The 21570-nt window shown below is 34.9% G+C and overlaps 1 protein-coding gene across 2 annotated transcripts in view; it reads right to left on the bottom strand.

The window, feature by feature from the left end:
* ATAD2 (ATPase family AAA domain containing 2) overlaps positions 1–21570 on the bottom strand; it is a 64595-nt gene that overhangs the window by 18820 nt on the left and 24205 nt on the right. For both annotated transcript variants that reach the window (XM_055545896.1, XM_055545895.1), the window contains exons 9-19: positions 19637–19744; positions 15243–15351; positions 14812–14927; positions 10392–10566; positions 9440–9528; positions 7323–7482; positions 6396–6486; positions 5392–5706; positions 4933–5065; positions 4255–4441; positions 3388–3573 (exon numbers count right to left, since the gene is read on the bottom strand). In XM_055545896.1, coding sequence (XP_055401871.1) covers positions 3388–3573; positions 4255–4441; positions 4933–5065; positions 5392–5706; positions 6396–6486; positions 7323–7482; positions 9440–9528; positions 10392–10566; positions 14812–14927; positions 15243–15351; positions 19637–19744 — 1669 coding nt within the window. The remainder of the gene's footprint in view (positions 1–3387; positions 3574–4254; positions 4442–4932; positions 5066–5391; positions 5707–6395; positions 6487–7322; positions 7483–9439; positions 9529–10391; positions 10567–14811; positions 14928–15242; positions 15352–19636; positions 19745–21570) is intronic.

Below are 21570 nucleotides of genomic sequence, written 5' to 3'. Positions count from 1 at the left end.
TCAAAGCAGACTTGCTTATTTGTATCCATATAGACTATTCATTTTATAAAACCAGCAATTTCTGGTCTGGTGCCCATTCCACTCTCCCAGACAGGGTGACGCTGGGCTACTCAACCCAGTTTACAATGACATACTTAGGAAATATTATCATAAAAAAGAAGAAGCTATAGCAAAAAAAAAAAAGCCAAAACATTTTAAGTACAGAATTTCCACATTCTTGATAAAGTTACACCAGATTAAACTGATTATGGCTTTTCAACCTCCCTGCTGCTAAGTCACTTCAGTCGTGTCCGACTTTGTGCGACCCCATAGACGGCAGCCCACCAGGCTCCCTCGTCCCTGGGATTCTCCAGGCAAGAACACTGGAGTGGGTTGCCATCTCCTTCTCCAGTGCATGAAAGTGAAAAATGAAAGTGAAGTCACTCAGTCGTGTCCGACTCTTAGCGACCCCATGGACTGCAGCCTACCAGGCTCCTCTGTCCATGGGATTCTCCAGGACAGAGTACTGCAGTGGGGTGCCATTGCCTTCTCCATTCAACCTCCCTCCATCCATATAAAGTTCAGCTAGTCTCCCTTACTTATTACCAAGAGTATAAACTTATTTTTGTTTTAAACTTTGAAATAATGTTGTTTTAATTGACAGTGAGTACAATACATAAATGGTTAATGTGGCTACTAAATAGCAATTCTCCTTTACTCCGTTAATCAGAACACTGCTAAAGTACTTAATTCATTCTGGGTACAGCCTTTCAAAAGGAATATAAAGAGAAAGACATTCAGGCGAGTGACTAGAATTTTGAGGAAACTAAAAATATGTGTGATGTGCAGCAGAGCTTGCTACTGTCACAGTTCATGTTCTCTTTCTTTTGGGCCCAGTGCTATATCATATTTCCTAGTCTCCCTTGCAGTTAGGTATGGCTATGTGAGGTTCAGCCAATGGAACGTGAAAGGAAATGATGTGTATCACTTTCAGACCAGGCACAAGAAAGGGCCAATCCTTTCAGCTGGGTGGAATGAAAACAATCTGGAGAGCCACGTGATGAAAATGAGCATGCTCTCCCAGTCTGAGTGTGTGGAACACTACAGGGGGGAGGGTACACCCGTCACTCCAGTCATTTACCTGATATTGTAAGTGAGCAAGAAATAAACTTGCATTGTATTTAAGAATCCTAAGAACTATATCTTATCATAGAAGAACTGTTTAGTGTGAAGAAGCCTGGGTTAGAGTGAGGAAATAGAAATGAATGCAAAAGCATGTTCAAACATACAAAGCGCTTGCCATGATGAAGACAGATTAGACAAGTTCTCTGTTGTACCTGGGAAACAAATGGAGATTAAGAAATGGAGGCCTCTCAAAATAAGCTGATTTTTTTTAGGAGTCAGAACTAACAAAATTAATTGTGACAGTGTTATTACACAAAAGAAAGAATTTAGAGTCCAGAACTAGGGGATTAGAAACTTTTAAGGACTCTTACCACCCTAAGAATCTAGACTTAACATACACTTAATATTCATTTCCCAATTTATTCGATTCTTAGTTGAGTAATTCACAACTACTAAAGCTGCCATGGGGAACATAACCTGGCCCTTTGATAGCTCCCTGGCATCAACCCCTTCTCGGCCTTACACTCCCTCTGCTCTAGTCACTCTAGACTTTCTGCGATTTTTCTAACACATCAGACACACTTTTGCTTTGGGGCTTTTATACTTGCATAAGAAACCTTTGTTCCTCTGCCAGGAACCTTTGTCCCTCAGATACCCAAATGGGCCACTACTTCACCTTTTCCAGGTATTGGCTCAAATGCCATCTTCTTAGTGAGGCCAACCCAGTAAATTTAACACAGTGACCGTACCACACTTTTGGCACTGCTTAGCTACATTTTTCTCCATAGTGATAGGTTAGTATTGTATTTTATTTTTGTTTGTCTTTCCCCCAACTAAAATGTAAGCCCTAGGAGGATATAGATTTTTGTCTAAATTGTTCAGTGCTATATTTCCAATGCCTATAACCATGTCTGTTATAGAATAAGTGCTCAAATGTATTTTTAAGTTAAATATTTGAATTTATCTTCCTACTAGTGTTCTATAAACTGTACATTAATTCTGTTAAAGGTATGGAAAAACCATACACACACACTCACACACAGAAGCCTACAATATGCTTATTATGTACTCTGGGGATAGAGAAGTGGAAAAAAAAGTCCCGACTTCACATATTTAACATTCTGCTAGGAGAGACAGAGTCAAACAAATTAATACGTTATGTCAAGTAGTGACAAAAACAAACCAGAGGGGTGGGATGAGGGTGGGAGGGAGGCTTAAAAGGGAAGGAATATACGTATCCATACAGCTGATTCACGTTTTTGTACAGCAGAAACTAACGTAACACTGAAAAGCAATTATACTCCAATTGAAAAAATAAAATAAACTAACTGAAAAAAAAAAGCAGAGTAAGGGAAAAGACAGTGATGGGCAGAGGTGTTCCTGCCATAAGAGAATAGTATTATAAGCAGAAACAGAACAAACCTGGTCACTGGTAGTTGTCGAAATTGGCACAAATTTGAAGGACAGTAATTTGGTACTGTTAAAAATGTCAAGTGTGCAAACCCTTCAACTAAGCTACAGTTATTCCACTTTTCGGAATGCATGTTAAAAAAATCCACATGGTAATGTTTATATGATTTAAAACCCCAAAATGCTCACTGTATCAGTTCAACAGAAAAAAATTAGAAAATAGCTGAAATCCTATCAATAAGGATTTGGATAAATAAAATTATGGTATAACAATACAACAGCAAAGGCTATGGTGCTCTTAAAATAAATAAGACTTACATATTAAAAAACACATAAGATACATAAAGTAGTTATGGAACAGTAATGTATCATATTCCATTTAGAGAAAAAAAATTTATAAAGTGGTTTCACTATGTGTGCTAAGTCACTTCAGTCATGTCCTACTCTGTGCAACCCTATGGACTACAGCCCGCCAGGCTCCTGTGTCCATGGGATTCTCCAGGCAAAAACAGTGGAGTGGGTTGCCATGCTCTCCTCCAGGGGATCTTCCTGACCCAGGAATCGAACCTAAGTCTCTTATGTCTCCTGCACTGGCAGGAAGGTTCTTTACCACTAGCGCCACCTGGAAAGCTCTGGTCTCACTATACATATACACAACAAATGCTGACACATGTGCTGCCCAACAGACATATGTATCAAATAGCTACCAATGGTATCTTTAATTAGGAAAACTTCTCCTTATAATTTTATTCACCTCTTTAGCACTTGAATTTTTTCCCCATAAATTCCTAATAGTTTCTGAATATCTCTTTTTAAATTATATTGATTATGAATATTCCATTCTAAAGCATAATGATTTCTCCCACAAATTACCTCTTCTGGTAGAGTGGAATGGGGTTTGTCAGAAGTGGCAAGTAGTAAAACTGGAGCAAAAGAAGGTATATTCTGTAATAATGTGGTAAACGTGGCTTTAAGTGTTGGTCCAACTATTTCCCACCACAAGTGAATGTGAGGAACGTACACTATACTTGGTGCTGTTCTCTTAGCTTCACGAATCACCTAGTAGAGAGAGAAAACAATTACATTTACATACATTTAGAGAGTCAGCACATTAGCAGTGTGCTTTTTAAATCTAGAACAATTTAACTTCCCAGAACTGTCATATAAAACCCTTAAGTTTAAAAAATGCTTCCCCCAATCCCACCATCTTGTTTTTGAATGTTTTTATAAAAGTTTCATTTTTAGAAAAACATAATTGCTTCAAGCAATTAGAAAACAGCTCAAGAAATCTAAAAGACTTTTCTGTTATGGCAACCAAGGTTAAATATAAAAATACATAAAACACTTTTACAAACTTTTAATATAACTAGAGCAAAAAAGAAGCAGCAGAATATTTGCATACTTTTTGCATAGCCATCACTGTTTTAAGTACTTCACTTATTTAATTCTCACAACAGTCATGTAAGTAAAGTACTGATTTTTCCATTTTGCAAATGGGGAAAATGGGGCAGAAAGACTTAATAAACTTTCCTAAGTCACATAGTAATTAAGAAGTGGAAAAGGATTTAAAGTCATACTTTTTAATAACTAAGCAGTTAGGCATGGTTCTGTTTTGAAAACATGAAGTCAGAAATCAGAAAGACCAAAAAACACAGTGTAAAAAAAAGAATGAAGCAATTCTAGACTTTGTCTCTGGAAGACTACTTCACCTTACAGCTTATTTGGGCAACAATGAATTACCTGGGCACATGTTTCTTCAGGAGACGTAGCACTGACTCCAAAAAGAACAGGAATGTCTAAAGTGTATACTGCAAATTTTTCCAAAGCATGGATGACAGCTGGTGCTAAATGAGAACCTTGCCCAAATCCTGGTTCGCCCACTATCAGCATTCTTGGTCGAAAAGACATAGGTTGATAACAAGCATTTCTGAAAGAAATGAGTAATAACCTATGTTTTAGGGAAAAAAAGCGTAAATTTCTCTCCCAATTATCAATTATAAACTTTTATAAGCCAAAAGTTTTGACAATATGGCCAATCATAGCAGCATGATTCATGTGGCTTTTGGAAATAATCGAACTTTACAGATTTTTAGGAATATAGTTTCTAACATCATGACAACTGTAACAAAATATTTTCTAATATTTTAATTTTTAAAAAAGTAAATTAGCTGGCATCCTTTATCTTCTCAAGCATAATTTCATTTAGTTTTAGGGAATTCACACAAGAATGAATACATATGCTGCTGCTGCTGCTAAGTCGCATCAGTCGTGTCTGACTCTGCGCAACCCCATAGATGGCAGCCCAACAGGCTCCTCTGTCCCTGGGATTCTCCAAGCAAGAATACTGGAGTGGGTTGCCATTTCCTTCTCCAAATGAATATATATATACATATATATAAATTTTCAAGGGAAATGTACCTATTCAAATGAAGAAAATTAAAATTTTCTTTTGCCTTATTAAAGGATTTTTGAGAAAGTCCATTTTCGTATACCGATGGAACATCATCATCACTGTATGCCAAGTCACTTTCTAAGAGAGGACAACAAATATCTGTAAAGCAAGCAAAAAAAGTGTACATTAGTAGCTTTTCTCAATTACAAAGTGGATCTTCACATAATGCTTCAGTTAGCAACTCCAATGAGATTTTTTTTCAAAAAAGTTTGTGTACATATAAATAACAAGTAAATTTTAAAATGTACTTCAAACCTAAAATAAAGGCAGTCTAGGGTAATCTGTGAAGTAAACTTCCTTGATATCTAGGAAAAGCATGACCAAATTCCTTTCAAGAGGCTCTTTCATAAAGAAACATTACTGAGATGTACAAAATACTTAGTTTTACTGACTATGAAAACTGAACAGTCAATCAAGTTTCATACCGGAGTCTAATGCTTTGTTTGTTCTGGTTTCCGCATGTGGAAATACTCTCTGCAGGGCTTCTAGGATCTTGTGAACAGTGCTCTGCAGTAGTGGTTTCACAATGGTGGACAGTGCCTGCCCAGGTGACGTCACAGCTCTCTGGGAGGCTGGTATCATCTTTTGCATAGCTACCTCAAAATCCTTAGCTGAGATATTAATTGAAGAGAGATCCAATTGCAGTTTCTCACTAGTGGTATAGATCTGTGGGTAGCGTCGACGCAGAGCACATAAAGCAGCTTCAGAGCATATTGACTTGATATCTGCACCACAGTATCCTATCCAAGGCAACCAAAAAAGAAAAAAAAATTAAAGTAAATCACCACCATATTAAGCAAGACAATGGTTAAAAGAAAACTAAACATCAGCCTAGCAATATAGTAGCAAAATATTTAGGAGTAATAAGGCTAAAATGTCTCTCAGCCCCTCAGTGAACTCACATGGTTGATAATAACCCCTAACAAATCAATCAACTTTTGAGAGTGAAATACGCAAGCACTAAAAGCACAGCGCAGGGGTCAAGAGCATGAGTTTTGAAATCAGATAATCAGGATCAAATTCCAGTTTGTCATTTACTAGATGTGTGATCTTTTTAGAGAATCATTTATGCTTTCTCAGCCATTTCTATATCTGTAAAATAGGAATAAAGCTACCTACTTCACAGGATTGATGTAAGAGTTACCTGCAATAGCTTATGTAGAATACTTAACAGGATAATTAGAAAAATGTAAACAGCAAACAATCTAACTTCATTCTCAAATTCTTTGACAGTCAAGATGTTAAACACCTCAATATGGTATCTAGGACTTTATAAGAAAACATGCCACAAATTATAAATAAGAAACAAATCTAACTTTGTATTTCTTTAAACAAGAAACAAGGTTTCTTTAAACCTTGGCAAAACTACAACTTGTTCCATCTTTGAAATGCATGTAATATTTCTTGTAATACTTAAAGCAATGTTTACCAACAGAGTTTTCTGCTAGTTCTTCCAGAAACATGTCCAGTGGTTTAGGATTCCAATCCCTTGTGTGAATTTTTAGAATTTCTTTTCGAGCCTACAAACAAAAACAATTTAATTTTTCTATAATAATACAGTGCTATTTAGATTAGGGTAACTTTAATCTAAGATAATTGGCTTATCTAAAAATGTAAAGCTGTCAATACCTAATATAAACAGAAATATGAAACAGTAAAAATGGAAAAAAATGATGTATTTGTATGAGCTTAAGAAATCTGTATTAAATAAGACTGCATTTTTAGTGCTCAAGTTCTAGTCATCACAAATGTGAATGAGAAAAATTAACTAACTGCTGGATTATTGTTTATTGTACATATTAAAAACTGTTGAGTACTGACAGCTCTACCCATATTTTCATACTTGGTTCTCAAAATATTCAGCAGCTTTAAAGTAACTGGGTAGAATTACATGGTTGTATCCATGAAAAAGTCAAGTCTAATGAACTGGCTGAGGACTGACTGTTAGGCCGTGTGTTCTGAATCAAAATAAAGTTATATGACTAACAAGCAAAGGCTGTGCTTGGGGTGGCGGGGCGGGTGTGGAGGTGCACGTCCAGAGATTCCCTGGTCCAGTGTTTGGGACTCAGCACTTTCACTGTCATGAGCCTGGGTTAAAATCCTGGTTGGAGAACTAAGATGCCACAAGGTATGCATTCCCCCAAATAATAAATAAATAAATAAAATAAAAAATTATCTGAGTTCTTTTCTTTAAATAATGCCTCTCTAAAAATACATACATACCTACTTGAATGTTAATCATACAACTTTGCTTCAGAACATACAAAACTCAATCTTCAAATTTGCACTATACTAAGACTTGTTCAAGATAAGCACAATCAATTTTGTCAAAATTTGAGTGATGTCAAATTCTTACATCTTTATCAGGTAGGCTAAATAGGAATTCTCTGTCAAAACGACCAGGCCTTCGTAAAGCAGGATCAATAGAATCCAGTCTGTTGGTAGCACCAATGACCACAATTTCTCCTCTGCTGTCCAATCCATCCATAAGAGCTAGCAAGGTGGAAACAATTGAACTAAATTTAAAAATAAGAGAGAAGAGATTAACTATATAGAAGCCGAATACATCATTTCTTTTTTTGTGAAGATTTAATACATTAAATGTGTGAATAAATTTCCTCAGCGCATCCCACTATTTTCAATAGACTTTTAAAAAAGAAAATCTGTAAAATAACATACTAGGCACAAAGACATTTAAAATCAATGGAAAACACACTTTTTAGAATGCTACAAATGGATCCTGGAAGCCATTTCATAAAGCACAATTTCACATAGAACTCTGGAGTTCTCAAACAAGGAGGCAATAAAAAATATATATATACAAGTATTAGGCAGATAAACAGAGACTTTGAAAAAAAAAAAAAAAAAGCTTCAAAAACTTCATTGTGTACACATTATCAAAGGATGCCAAAGTAAAACAGAATATACTGGACTGTGATTGCTTCTAGGTCTTTTTAGTGTCCAGAGACAGGAATTATTTTTTCTTCAAAAATAAATTTCATCATGAGCTCATACTGATATTCCAATTCAAATAAAGATCCAAGGGTTTTAATTTAACTTATTTTATATTTGCATCCCCTTTCTCTTGGGCTAAAAATCTTATTTTCTAATGTATTCACATAATTACTTATTTACATTATCCTACAATATTATCAGAAACAATAAGACACAGAATATAGTTTAATCATGGTCAATGTGCTAACTTCTAAAAAAGCTTAATTTAGCAAAAACGTTTTTCTCTAAAATTTTTTAAGTCTTTGGAAAAAAACCAAAAAACTTGCACAATAAAATTTCTCTTAAAAACACATATTTGAAATGGCAAGTGCTTGCTAAAATTATTCTGTATTTGTTGCTGAAATTTCTTCAATCCCTTTTAGAATTATTCCAAACTACAGTAGTTACTCAACTGCTTGACTGAAAAGTGATGGTGCTAGTGTTATTCATATTAACACAATGAATACAGTACAGCTGATACTGAAATGAGTCACATTTAAAAAGTGTGCATCATTATTAGTAGGTATGAGCACACACAACTGTTTTTAATCATACAGGAGTAAACATTTTAATTTACTCAGAGCAACAAATAAAATTCTACAGCATCAAGTCAAAGAAGGGTATAATAATACAGTAAATGTTGTTAGGCATTAGAAAAGCCAAAACCTACATATCATTCATATTTTTACATCTTGTTCCTCTTTTACAACATCTATGGTAAAAATAATACTGGCATTATGAAGGCATGCAAACATTTGCTTTTGGGTATCCCAAATTAATTAAGTAGTTACATTGAAGAAGAAGGTCTGAAGAAGTGAAGATGAACTAGGACTAAAGTAATTTAGATTCAAGTTGAGGCAGTGGCACTAATGAAAACTGCTCCCCTGGGTACACAGTTATCACAGGGGAGATGCAAGTTTCTCATTCTGAAAATGAGGAAGTTGAGCTAGTATTAGAAACTTAAACTAGTGGTCATACACTAAGATATATTTTGCTTGGCTCAGGTAGTGCCTTTAAAGCATCCGACCTAGCTGGCAACATCTAAAAGATAGTTAACATACATAAAATTTAAGAAAGAGAAAACTTATTTTTCAAATCTGAGTCAGCTTTTGCACTTCAATAATAGGCTGGAGCTAAAAGCAACTGACTATTCTCTGACAATTAGACATTCAGACACATTTCCCTGACCTACTCTTATCTCTGGCCTGCCTCACTCATTTTATCTGCCTTTATTTACCTCACTGGGCCAGTGGGCATTTAAGTCTGTATCACAAGTTAAATCTATAACCAATATTGTGTTTGAGAACATCCTACCATTTAGAACAGGTTCACTTTTCTTTTTTGTACTATACATTGGTTTCTACTACCAAACAACTGGTTTATAAAGTTTCTTACTGTTTAACATTCTATCCCTCCTGTAACATTAATACAGCTCAGAATATAGGGAGAAAGGCAGAAGTACCATCAAGCAAGTTTTACCTGTGAATTTGATCTTGCCGGCTTGATCGTACTGGGGCCAGACCATCAATTTCATCAAAGAAAATAATTGATGGGCGCATCTGATAGGCCTAGAAAGCAGTCCAGTGATTGCAGGCTATCATGAAAGACTTCAAATATGTAGACTCAATATAAACCACTTTAAATTCATTCCTACTTGCATTTAACAAGTTTTAAAAAATATAACTGTAAATTCAAGAATTGTGTTTTAAGGATTCAGACTAAATTATTAACAGCGTGTGATTTAAGTTTATTTGTATATTCAGCTGGAAATATTCAAAATACATACTCCACTGGTTATATCCCTTAGATTTCATTTAGCTATAATTATTGGGACACAAAAAACATCTATAGAAGACCAACTGTCAAAGCAAAACAAAGAACAGAAGACAGTGACACAGCCTTCCTCCATGTCAGGATGAGAAAACATTTAACAAGATGCTATAGTTTAAAATCAATTTCAGTAAAATTAAAATTTAAAAAGCCTCAGTGAATTTTATAAAGAGATATAAAAGTATTTGCAGCAATATGCCTCAGTAGATCAGAATGTATTATCTCTTAACTAACTGTCAATACATCTGGGATATGAAACTGAAAGCCACTCAGGCAAAGCTAATCTTCAGCTTGCATAGTGAAACATAAACTCACTAGTGTTATCTCTTTATGAAAATATCACTCTTTCTCTAGATACGAGACCTAAGACTCCAAAGAATTTAGACCCAATTATCCTTTTCTCTTTTCTCTCTAAAATTGTTTGTCATAAGTTGGTGTAATCAAGACATACAAAGGAAAATAATCTAGAAACATTATATATTTGACATAATTATTTTGAGTCTATTTCTATGAAAAGTGATTAAATGCAAACTTTATCCAAACCTTACAAACTTAATCTACATTGATTACAGATCTATATAAGCAAATTTTAATATCATACCTGATCAAATAGCAATCGCAGCTGTCTCTCAGATTCTCCTACCCACTTACTCAGACAATCGGCACCTTTCCTCATGAAAAATGCAACTCTTTTATCCCCTTGACTGCACTCATTGGCAAGTGCTCTAGCAACCAGAGTTTTTCCAGTTCCAGGTGGACCATAAAACAAACAACCTCTGTAAAAGAGTATTATTTTAGCAATACATTAAAAAACAGGCTAAACAAAATTAGAGATCAATTTCATGAATATAATTAGTGAATAAGAAAGTAAACAAGACAACTGAAACATTTCAATACACAAAGCACAACTTAAAACCTGGGATTAATATTCATACTACAAAATGAATATTGAAACTATTTATAAACCCTTTATTTGAAACATTTTCTTTTATTCATTCAAATCTGTTCATATTACCTTATCTTGCAAAAAAGGTATGATCGACAGTTTACTTTTATAACATATCAGTGGGAAGAATAGCAGATCTCAAGTATCATCCTTGGTCTGAGTGTCAGTAACGTAACACCAAAACTTTTGCAAGAAAATGGTGGGAATGACCATGAGATAAAGTAGGATAAAAGAGAGAAATTGAAGTAGTGGCTGGATGATAGGCACCAGGACAATGTAAACAATTCACAATAATTCTTGGTGATATCACTGCTCTGTCATGGGATAATGCAGTTTTTTCACCTATTCCCAAAGTTATTCACTGATCTCATGGCAGAATTCTGAGAAAATGAGTTATATTCACACTCTTCATAGAAATGATCAAGTAACTGCTCCTTAACTATCTAATAGTGATTTAGTTGAAAAGTTAAAGATCTCAGAAAAACAGAAACGACAGAATAAGAATGGCCAAACAAACAAAAAAGTGATGGATGAAATAAATCTATTCAAAGTCAAGGATAAAATATAAAAGAAAAATTAAGAGTATTCCCTGGCGGTCTAGTGAATATGATTCAGCGCTTTCACTGCAAGGGTCTGGGTTCAATCCCTGGCTGAGGAACTAGGATCCTGCAAACCCTGCAGCACAGTCAAAACAAAAATAATAGGAAACAGACATAATCAAATGCAGATGCGGAAAAAAAGTTGTTTAGAAAACAATCAATTTAAATGGAATAAATCAGTGATTTCAATGGACAAAAGCCAAGACAGAAACAGATTTTTTTAAAAAATATATTTATTGGGCCAATAGTTTTATTTGTGAGATTATTTTAAAGAAAAAAGTAAGGATTCCCATAAAGAGGAAGCAATGGAGATGTTCATGGTACTAATTATCTGTAATAACAAAAACTTAGGAGAAAACAAAAGAGTCGGCAATAGCAGAATCAATTAAATAAAATGTGATACATCCACAAAATGGAGTATCATTCAGCCATTGAAATGGAAAGAGAACATACCATATAAAAACAGTTTAACACAATCATATGTTGATTTTTTATGAGCAGAAATGTAAGAAAAATGTAAGAAAGTGGAAATGAAGAGAAAAAAATTTAAGGAACTGGTCTAATTTAATTTTTTAAATAGAAGTATAGCTGATATACATTATTAACTAAGTTAGAGGTGTAAAATACAGTGACTTACAATTTTTAAAGGCAATATTCCATTCAGTTTCTGTAAAATATCTGCTCGAGTCCCCATTTTGTATAATATACCCTGGTAGATTCTTTTATACCTAACAGTTTATACCTCTTAATCCCCTACCCATACACTGCCCCTTCTCAGCTCCCTCTCCCCATTGGTAATCATCAGTTTGTTCTCTATTTGTGAATCTGCTTTTTTCTCATATTCACTAGTTTGCTGTAGTTTTAGATTTCACATAAAAGCAATATCATATATATTTGCCTTTCTCTGATATTTCATTCAGCAAAATGGCCTCCAATCCCATCCTTGTCGGTGCAAATGGCAGTATTTCATTCTCTTTTTATGGCTCAGCAGTACTCCACTGTATATATATTTATACCACGTCTTCTTCATCCATTCATTTGCTGATGTGGACACTTAGGTTGCATCTGTATCTTGGCAATTATGAATAGTACTGCTATCAACACTAGGGTGCATGTGGGTTTTCTGAATTAGTGCTTTTTTTTGGATATATACCCAACAGTGGAATTACTGGTATATGACGGTAGTTCTATAATTTTTTGAGAAACCTTCATACTGTTTCTCACAGTGGCAGCACCCATTTACATTCCCACCAACAACATATAAGGGTTTCTTTTCTCCACATCCTCGCCAACATTTACTATTTGTCCTTTTGACGGCAGCCTTCCTGACAGGTATGAGGTAATACCTCATTGTGGTTCTGATTTTCATTTCCCTGATGATTAGTGATGCTGAGTATCTTTTCCTGTGCCTGTAGGCCACGTGCATGTCCCCTTGGACAAACGTCTATTCAATTCTTCTGGCGATTTTTAAATCAGGTTGTTTCACTGATGTTTAACTGTATGAACTTTTTATATATGTTGGATATTTATCCCTTATCAGTTATATCATTTGCAAATATTTTCTTCTATACGTTGCCTTTCTGTTTTGTTAGTGGTTTCCTTTGCTGTGAAAAAGCGTAAAATATAATTAGGTCCCATTTATTAATCTTGGTTTCATTTTAGGAGATGAATCCAAAGAAATATTGCTATGATTTACATTAAAAGTTCTATTTTTCCTATGTTTTCCACTAGGAGTTTTATGGTTTGTGGTCTTAAAGTTAGTCTATTTTGAGTTTATTTTTGTATATGATGTTAGAGAATGTTCTAATTTGTCATTGTTGCTTTAATTCACTAAACCACTTTTTTTTTTTTTTGCCACAACCTGTGGTTTGTGGGATCTTAGCTCTCTGACCAGGGATTGAACCCAGGCCCCTGGGAGTGAGATCATGAAATCCTAACCACTGGATTGCCAGGAATTCCCTAAAATTCACTAAATGACTTTAACTAGGTACTTTCAACATGTCCTGTCATCATTAAATCACTATTTAATATTCTATATTTTTTGATTAAATTTTTTTAAATTCACCAGTGTTTAACTATAATTGATTTATGCTTCAATTTAACTAAAATGATTTATGCTTTAAAAAGCCTACAAACTTTTAAAAGTTTACTTAAATCAATGTTTCCATAGAGGGTGATTCAGGGAAAAAAATTATAAAAGGAAAAGAAAATCAGGAACTAGGGTTTAAAAACTGGTTAAGTAAGGTATAAAAACTAGAAGAAAGAAGATAAAAAAAGGATGGTGATTAAAATTTTAAAAAGGATGGTGATACAAAAAACCCCTACCCTCCTGTCACCAAAACAGCAAATATTAAAGTTGGTGGGGAGAGGAGAGATATAAAAGAAAAAATACAATTATATTATATATGGCTCGACTGCAAAAAAATATATATATATAGGCATAAAGCAAACACTGAAAATTGATTCAGTAACTTTATATGTGTACAAATAAACTACTGAAAGTATTAAGGAAGGGGAATAAATATTTATGTATGGAGGGTAGGGAAAGTAAAGGAGCCAAATAGCCACTGTTCATCCTTAGAAGTCTATAAATTGTGTCTAAAATAGAAAAATGAGGGACTTCCCCGGTGATTCATAGTGTGGCCAAAAGACAGAAACAAATTTAAAAAACAGAAAAATTAAAATGAAGAAGCGTTGAAGAGGGTCTACCCTACTTTTGTAAATTTTTCTTTGTGAAACTTACGGTGCTATTTGACTTTTAAAGTTATGTATATATATAATCAACTATGTGCACATGGGAGCTCAGTTGTGTCTGATTCTTTGCAATCCCACAGACTGTAGCCCTCCAGGCTCCTCTGTCCATGGATATACTTCAGTACAAAATAAAAATACATATATTAAAAAATTATGTGCATGTATGCACTTCCACTTTGTGCACTTCCACTATGTGCATGTATGCACATCACTCTGCTTGACCTCCCAATTGTATGTAATTATTTTATGCCGTTATAAAATAATAATTTATACTGTTAAGTTAATCATGTTCCCATTATAGCTTGCAATTACAATTATCTTTTATTTTTTATCTGGCTATTGATTGTGAAAACTGAAAAACATCTTTTACTACTCTGAAAAAAATAAAATAAAAATACATACATTAAAAAACTATGTACATATATTACTTTGATATAAATTTAAAACCAAATCACAAAGCTGAAAGGAAAAAAGAGTAGGTAAGACAGGAATTTTACTAAATGTATGAAAAGTCATGGGAAATGATTTTTTTAATGGAGAATCAATTTTGAAACCATTTTTCATCTTAAACATTGAGAAAGTAAAAATACTCAAATCACCCAGGACCTTGCAAGGGCAAGTATAACAAATGACTCTAGGCCTGGAAATTTTCAAGAGAAAGGCGGTTTCTGTACATAGCACAGGAAAGATTTTAGCTAAAATAAAAAGTATAATTAAATTACCTTGGAGGTTGAATTTTGAATTTTTCAAAGACTTCTGGATAAAGTAATGGAAATACTACCATCTCTTTTAGAGCTGCAATATGATTAGACAAGCCACCAACACTATCAAATCGTACCTGTTAATAGAAGGGAAACATTGACATTCTGAGATTTTACAAAAATTTACAAAAGTAGGGTCAAAATCTCTGAGTCAAAGCTAAAATCTTATTCCATTCTTAAATTATATCCAAGCCACACATAGTCAACTGAGTAACAGTAACTTAACAGGAACAATTGAGCAACAGTTGTGGCCTAAAGATTACAAAAAAATAAAAGGTTCTACAAAGATAAAAAATTTCTTATAAAACACTGCTTTCTTTTTTAATTTTTTTTTCTTTTTTTTTCTCTTTTTAAATTTTAAACTAAAATAATACATCTCAGACTGTACTCACTGAAGAATCTAGTTGCATTGGATCAACATCTGCAAGGCTTGCTCCGATTTTCATGCGATCTTTATAAATTCCTTTTAATTCATCTTTGCGAAAATTTAGTGGGAGGCACCTAAGATTACAAACCCCAAACATTCATCAAACACCACTTTCCTCCCCCAAATTCCATGTTAGAATATAGACATTTTTCTTAAGAATTAAAAAAATTCCAAATGGAGTAATCATGAGATTATGTGTTTTGAGTTCCTCCTTTTCTTTACTAGTTGAGAACTTCAGTGTTAGAAATATTTACATCTGAAGGCTTATTATTAAAGATATACAATCTAATGAAAATATCACAAGATACCACGGAAACATAAAGTAATTCATGGTTGAGAATTCAGGAAGTATCAACGTACATTATAACGATAGTGTCTGACCTACAACACTTTACCATTTGCTGGACACGGTTTTAGTTTAGGTGCTAAACAAGTACAAGGTCATTAAATCCTCACAATACTCTTACGACATAGGTATTATTATTTTTCCCATTTTAAAAGAAAGCCAAGGCACAGAAAGGTTAACTGTCTTGCCCAGGATCACACAGATAGTATAAGTGGCAGATCTAGGAATCAAACCCAAGCAGCCTGATTCCAGATCCGCCACCACCCTGCTATTATACCTCTCAGCAAAATATGCAGAGCCCACCAGCACCTGGATCCATGTCAATCTTTTCAAGCAAGAGTGAATCACTACTTTCCTAATTACTTTCAAAAACATTTACAGTAGGTTACAAAAAAATATACCTAGAAAAAGCTCTTGTTTTATAGATGGAAGAATGAAAACGCTCATGTTAAAAGTTAAGATACCTGTATAAGAATGCCTAAGCAAAGAATCCCTGCTACTACTAAATACAAGTAAAAGCACACCATCTTCTCCCCAAGTGACAATTCTTGCTAGTTTCAAATTCCATGAGAAATTTATACTGCCAAGCTTAAGATGGAAAAGTTTTCAATTGTGGCTTTTAAAAAGATATTTAAGTAATTCTTAATAGAATTGCATAATATAAAATTAATAGGACTGAATGCACATTTCTATAAAATGAAGGCAAGTACATAACTTTTGAATGATCTCATTGCTGTCCAATAGAAATGAAATGCACACCAAAATGTATTAACCACACTAAAGAGTATACTATTTTAATAATGTATTTTATATGTCTCAGTTCAGTTCAGTCACTCAGTTGTGTCCAACTCTTTGTGACCCCACGGACTGCAGCACTCCAGGCCTCCCTGTCCATCGCCAACTCCTGGAGTTTACCCAAACTCATGTCCATTGAGTCGGTGATGCCATCCAGCCATCTCATCCTCTGTCGTCCCCTTCTCCTCCTGCCTTCAATCTTTCCCAGCATCAGGGTCTTTTCCAATGAGTTAGTTCTTCACACCACGTGGCCAAAGTATTGGACTTTCAGCTTCAGCATCAGTCCTTCTAATGAATATTCAGGACCGATTTCCTTTGGGATGGACTGGTTGGATCTCTTTGCAGTCCAAGGGACTCTCAAGTGTCTTCTCCAACACCACAGTTCAAAAGAATCAATTCTCTGATGCTCAGCTTTCTTTATAATCCAACTCTCACATCCGTACATGACTACTGGAAAAAGCATAGCTTTCACTAGATGGACCTTTGTTGGCAAAGGAATGTCTGCTTTTTAATATGCTTTCTAGGTTAGTCATAGCTTTTCTTCCAAGGAGCAAGTGTCTTAATTTCATGGCTGCAGTCACCATCTGCAGTCATTTTGGAGCCCCAAAAAATAAAGTCTGTCACTGTTTCCACTGTTTCCCCATCTATTTGCCATGAAGTGATGGGACTGGATGCCATGATCTCAGTTTTCTGAATGTTGAGGTTTAAGTCAACTTTTTCACTCTCCTCTTTCACTTTCATCAAGAGGCTTTTTAGTTCCTCTTCACTTTCTGCCATAAGGGTGGTGTTGTCTGCATATCTGAGGTTATTGATATTTCTCCCAGCAATCTTGATCCAGCTTGTGCTTCTTCCAACCCAGCATTTCTCATGATGTACTCTGCATATAAGTTAAATAAGCAGACTGACAATATGCAGCCTTGATGTTCCCCTTTCCCTATTTGGACCAGTCTGTTGTTTCATGTCCAGTTCTAACTGTTGCTTCTTGACCTGCATACAGATTTCTCAAGAGGAAGGTCAGGTGGTCTTATATTCCCATCTTTTTAAGAATTTTCCAGTTTGTTGTGGTCCATACAGTCAAAGGCTTTGGCATAGTCAATAAAGCAGATGTTTTTCTGGAACTCTTGCTTTTTCGATGATCCAACAGATGTTGGCTATTTGATCTCTGGTTCTTCTGCCTTTTCTAAATCCAGCTTGAACAGCTGGAAGTTCATGGTTCATGTACTGTTGAAGCGTGGGTTGGAGAATTTTGAGCATTAACTTCACTAGCGTGAGAGATGAGCGCAACTGTGTGGTAGTTTGAGTATTCTTTGGCATTGCCTTTCTTTGGGACTAGAATGAAAACTGACCTTTTCCAGTCCTGTGGCCACTGCTGAGTTTTCAAATTTGCTGACATACTGAGTGCAGCACTTTCACAGCATCATCTTCTAGGATTTGAAACAGCTCAACTGGAATTCCATCACCTCCACTAGCTTTGTTCGTAGTGATGCTTCCTAAGGCCCACTTGACTTTGCATTCCAGGATGTCTGGCTTTAGGTGAGTAATCACACCATCATGGTTATCTGGGTCATTGTGATCTTTTTTGTATAGTTCCTCTGTGTATTCTTGCCACCTCGTCTTAATATCTTCTGGTTCTGTTAGGTCCATATCATTTCTGTTCTTTATTGTGCCCATCTTTGCATGAAATGTTCCCTTGGTATCTCTAACTTTCTTGAAGAGATCTCTAGACTTTCCCATTCTATTGTTTTCTTCTATTTCTTTGCACTGATCACTGAGGAAGGCTTTCTTATCTCTCCTTTCTATTCTTTGGAACTCTAAATTCAAATATCTTTCTTCTCCTTTGCCTTTCGCTTCTCTTCTAGTCATAGCCATTTGTAAGGCCTCCTCAGAAAACAGTATGTCTCAATATATCCCAAATATTTCATCACACAAAATTAATATTTAAAAAATTGACATATTTTACATTCTCTTTTTTTGTACTAAGTCTTTGAAATCCAAGAGTGTGTTTTTTACAAAAACGGATGGTAAATCTCAATTCAGATGAGCTATGGATACATTTTAAGTGTCATACGTGGCTGGCTAGTAGCCAGCATACTGAATGCTGTGTTAAGTTGCTTCAGTCATGTCTGACTCTTTGTGACCCTGTGGACTATAGCCCACCAGGCTCCTTTGTTCAAGGATTCTCCAGGCAAGAATACCGGAGAGGATTGCCATTTCCTCCTCCAGGGGAACTTCCTGACCCAGGGATCAAACGCACGGCTCCTGCATCACAGGCAGATTCTTAACCGCTGCATACTTTATACTTAAAGCCCAGCACACTGAATAGAACAGAGCTAACATGATTTAAAAAACACATAGAACTTAGGATATAAAAAATGATTGGTTTGCATGCCCCTTCAATATGTTCTAGTCGCTTTATCAAACTTGTTTTCTACCCTACAAATATTGCATTGTTAGAATCCAAGCACTGAATTATTCATTTACCCCCCATATCCATAAAATGGGAGTAATTTTTGCCCTGTTTTTATGATTATTGTGAAAAATCAAATGAGCTGATTTAGTATATCTGAACTTACACTATAAGCAGTTATGAAATAAGTTAACCTTTCAATTTTCCTGAAGAGTTCTACAATAAGAATTTTTTTATCATTATAAACAGAAAAAAAAATTTCAGTGAAAAAATAGTTATTTCCTCAAGTCAGTGTTTACCAAGCAGCATTTTGGTTTTATAAGAAAACATGCTCTGGACTTCCCTGGAGGTCCAATGGTTAGAAATCCGCCTGCCAATGCAGAGGACATGGGTTCAGTCCCTTGTCTGGGAAAATCTCACATGCCATGGGGCAGCTGGGCCTACTGAGCCCATGTGCTGTGACTACTGAAGCCTGTGTGCCTAGAGCCCGTGCTCCACAAGAGAAGCCACTGCAGTGAGAAGTACTGCAATGAAGAGAAAACCCTGCTCACCACAGCTAGAGAAAGCCCACATACAGTAACAAAGATCCAGCGCAGCCAAAAATATATAAATTAAAAAAAATATGTTCTAACCCTTCAACTGAAGATATTTCAAACACGAGTTATTATATATTAAGGCTTATATATTAAACTGGTATATAAATTTTTAAGTAATTTTTTAATATGTGCCAAGCTGTACATATTCCCGAATTATTCATTTTTCTTTCTACTTAAAAAAGCTGGCAGTTTTAAAGGAATCAACAAGCACTTACCTGTTGATAGCTCTATTACGGCTCCTTTTTCTTCTCCTCTCAAACTGCTGTTCGTCTTCTGAAGAGGAGGATGAAGTAGAGTCACTACTGTGGATTGCATGCCTTCGCCTAAAGAGGTAAACTGAAATCATAATGGAAGAAGGCAGGAGAAACATACAATACAAATATCAGAAATACCTAAAAATACCTAGTGATCCAAAAATGTTTATCATAAAATTAATATATTTGCTGAATCAATGAAGTGAGCTTTGTTGGTTGAATCTTCTGAAGGAATTAAAAGACTTGGATAACGGAGAATGGAAAAGATAGGAAGCTATAGGCATCATTAAGACAAAACATGGTTCAGGCAGAGTGACTTCTTGTCTTAATATAAGTCAGGTATACTCAAAGAGAAGGTACGATTAAGAGGGTTTTACAATCTTTGGGATTGTAATTTTAGAAAGTATTTTCAAGATTATACTATATATAATTTACATTTGGAAGGGAATCACCTATTTTGAAATGTCAAACAATATTCAAAGGAGAACACGATAATTTTTTTTTCTTTAGAATTTTTAATGTAAACCAAACGGGATCAAGAGGGATCAAAAAAAGCTAAGAAACAGTGAGAAAACAGATGCTCTTTTATCTATAGTGTATCCTCAACTCTAAATTCACAACTGCCATTTAATGGTTGTGTAAACGTGGATGAGTTACTCAACCCATACAAGCCTCTATTTTCCTACTTACAAAAAAAAAAGAGAGAAAAATAATCAAAATCTTAGCCTGCTTGGTAGTATCAGATGAAGTACCGAGTGTTACAATCTCAAAAAAGTTTTTAAATCACTTCTACCTTTGGACAGTTGCAAACGACTCACGGAATAAAAGCAAAGAAATTTGGCTGGGAAAACTTTAATCGTTCTGTTGGCTCAGGGTAGACAGCATTTCCTGAGTCAGAATACAATCATGGTTAAGTAGGTATGTCCAAAAATACAGAAGTTCACAATTTATTATCTGAAAATTGAAGTCCAGAATCTTGTACCTAGAAAAACCCTGTAAACAAGTTTTTCCATTATTCACTTAGCAGCAAAACATGACCTGAAATGTCACAAATGCAATTCACAATCTCTATTTGTCCCACTTACTATGATTATTCATATGTTTTGCTATAAAATTAATACATTTGACTATACACTGGGGGCCCAGACACACTTATAAATGTTAATGTTGCACATTATGATTGTTGTATATTATCTTTGTAACTCTACCCCTGGCCACAAATCTGAATGCTGAAACATAAACAGCCCAGGGTTTTGATAATCCTCCACCATCCAACCACTCAAACACGCCTAAGACCAATTTTGTGATCTGCCTGAAACTAAAAATATCTAGTACAAGTCTACAATTTTATATGAAAAACTTATTTAATACTACCATTAATTAATATTATAAAGAGACCTTCACAATTACAAAGTACACATAACTGTCTGTGAATTCAGTAGGTATGCACAATAATTAAGACTAACAATTAATAAAAAGGACTAGCATTGACTGTTTCTTGTACCCAGTAGTTGACATATCTCATTTAAACCATTAAAACTCTGGACAAGTACGTATTAGTAGGCTCATTGTATAATCAGGGCCAATATGGCTCACAGTTCAACTAATCTGCTTAAAATATCAGAATTAGTCAGTGACAGTGTCAGAATTCAAAACCTTTGTCTATTAAAAAAAAAATGGTTCACATTCTGTACACTACCACACTGATGATCTCCAGTTGTTTATTTCATAAATCAAAAAATTATAAGCAAACCGCAAAATCTTGTGTACTGACACAGTTTCCAATGTCTGATTTGCAAAGTAGGGATTACCTTTAACCATTAAAGTGCAGTAACAAATGCATATAGTACTTAACATACGCCAAGTACTATTTTAAGTGATTTACATGTATTAAC

This window comes from Bubalus kerabau, chromosome 14 (assembly GCF_029407905.1).
Source record: "Bubalus kerabau isolate K-KA32 ecotype Philippines breed swamp buffalo chromosome 14, PCC_UOA_SB_1v2, whole genome shotgun sequence".
Taxonomy (NCBI): domain Eukaryota; kingdom Metazoa; phylum Chordata; class Mammalia; order Artiodactyla; family Bovidae; genus Bubalus; species Bubalus kerabau.
The sequence above is the reverse complement of the archived record's forward strand: the minus strand, read 5'-3'. Positions and strand labels throughout refer to the sequence as shown.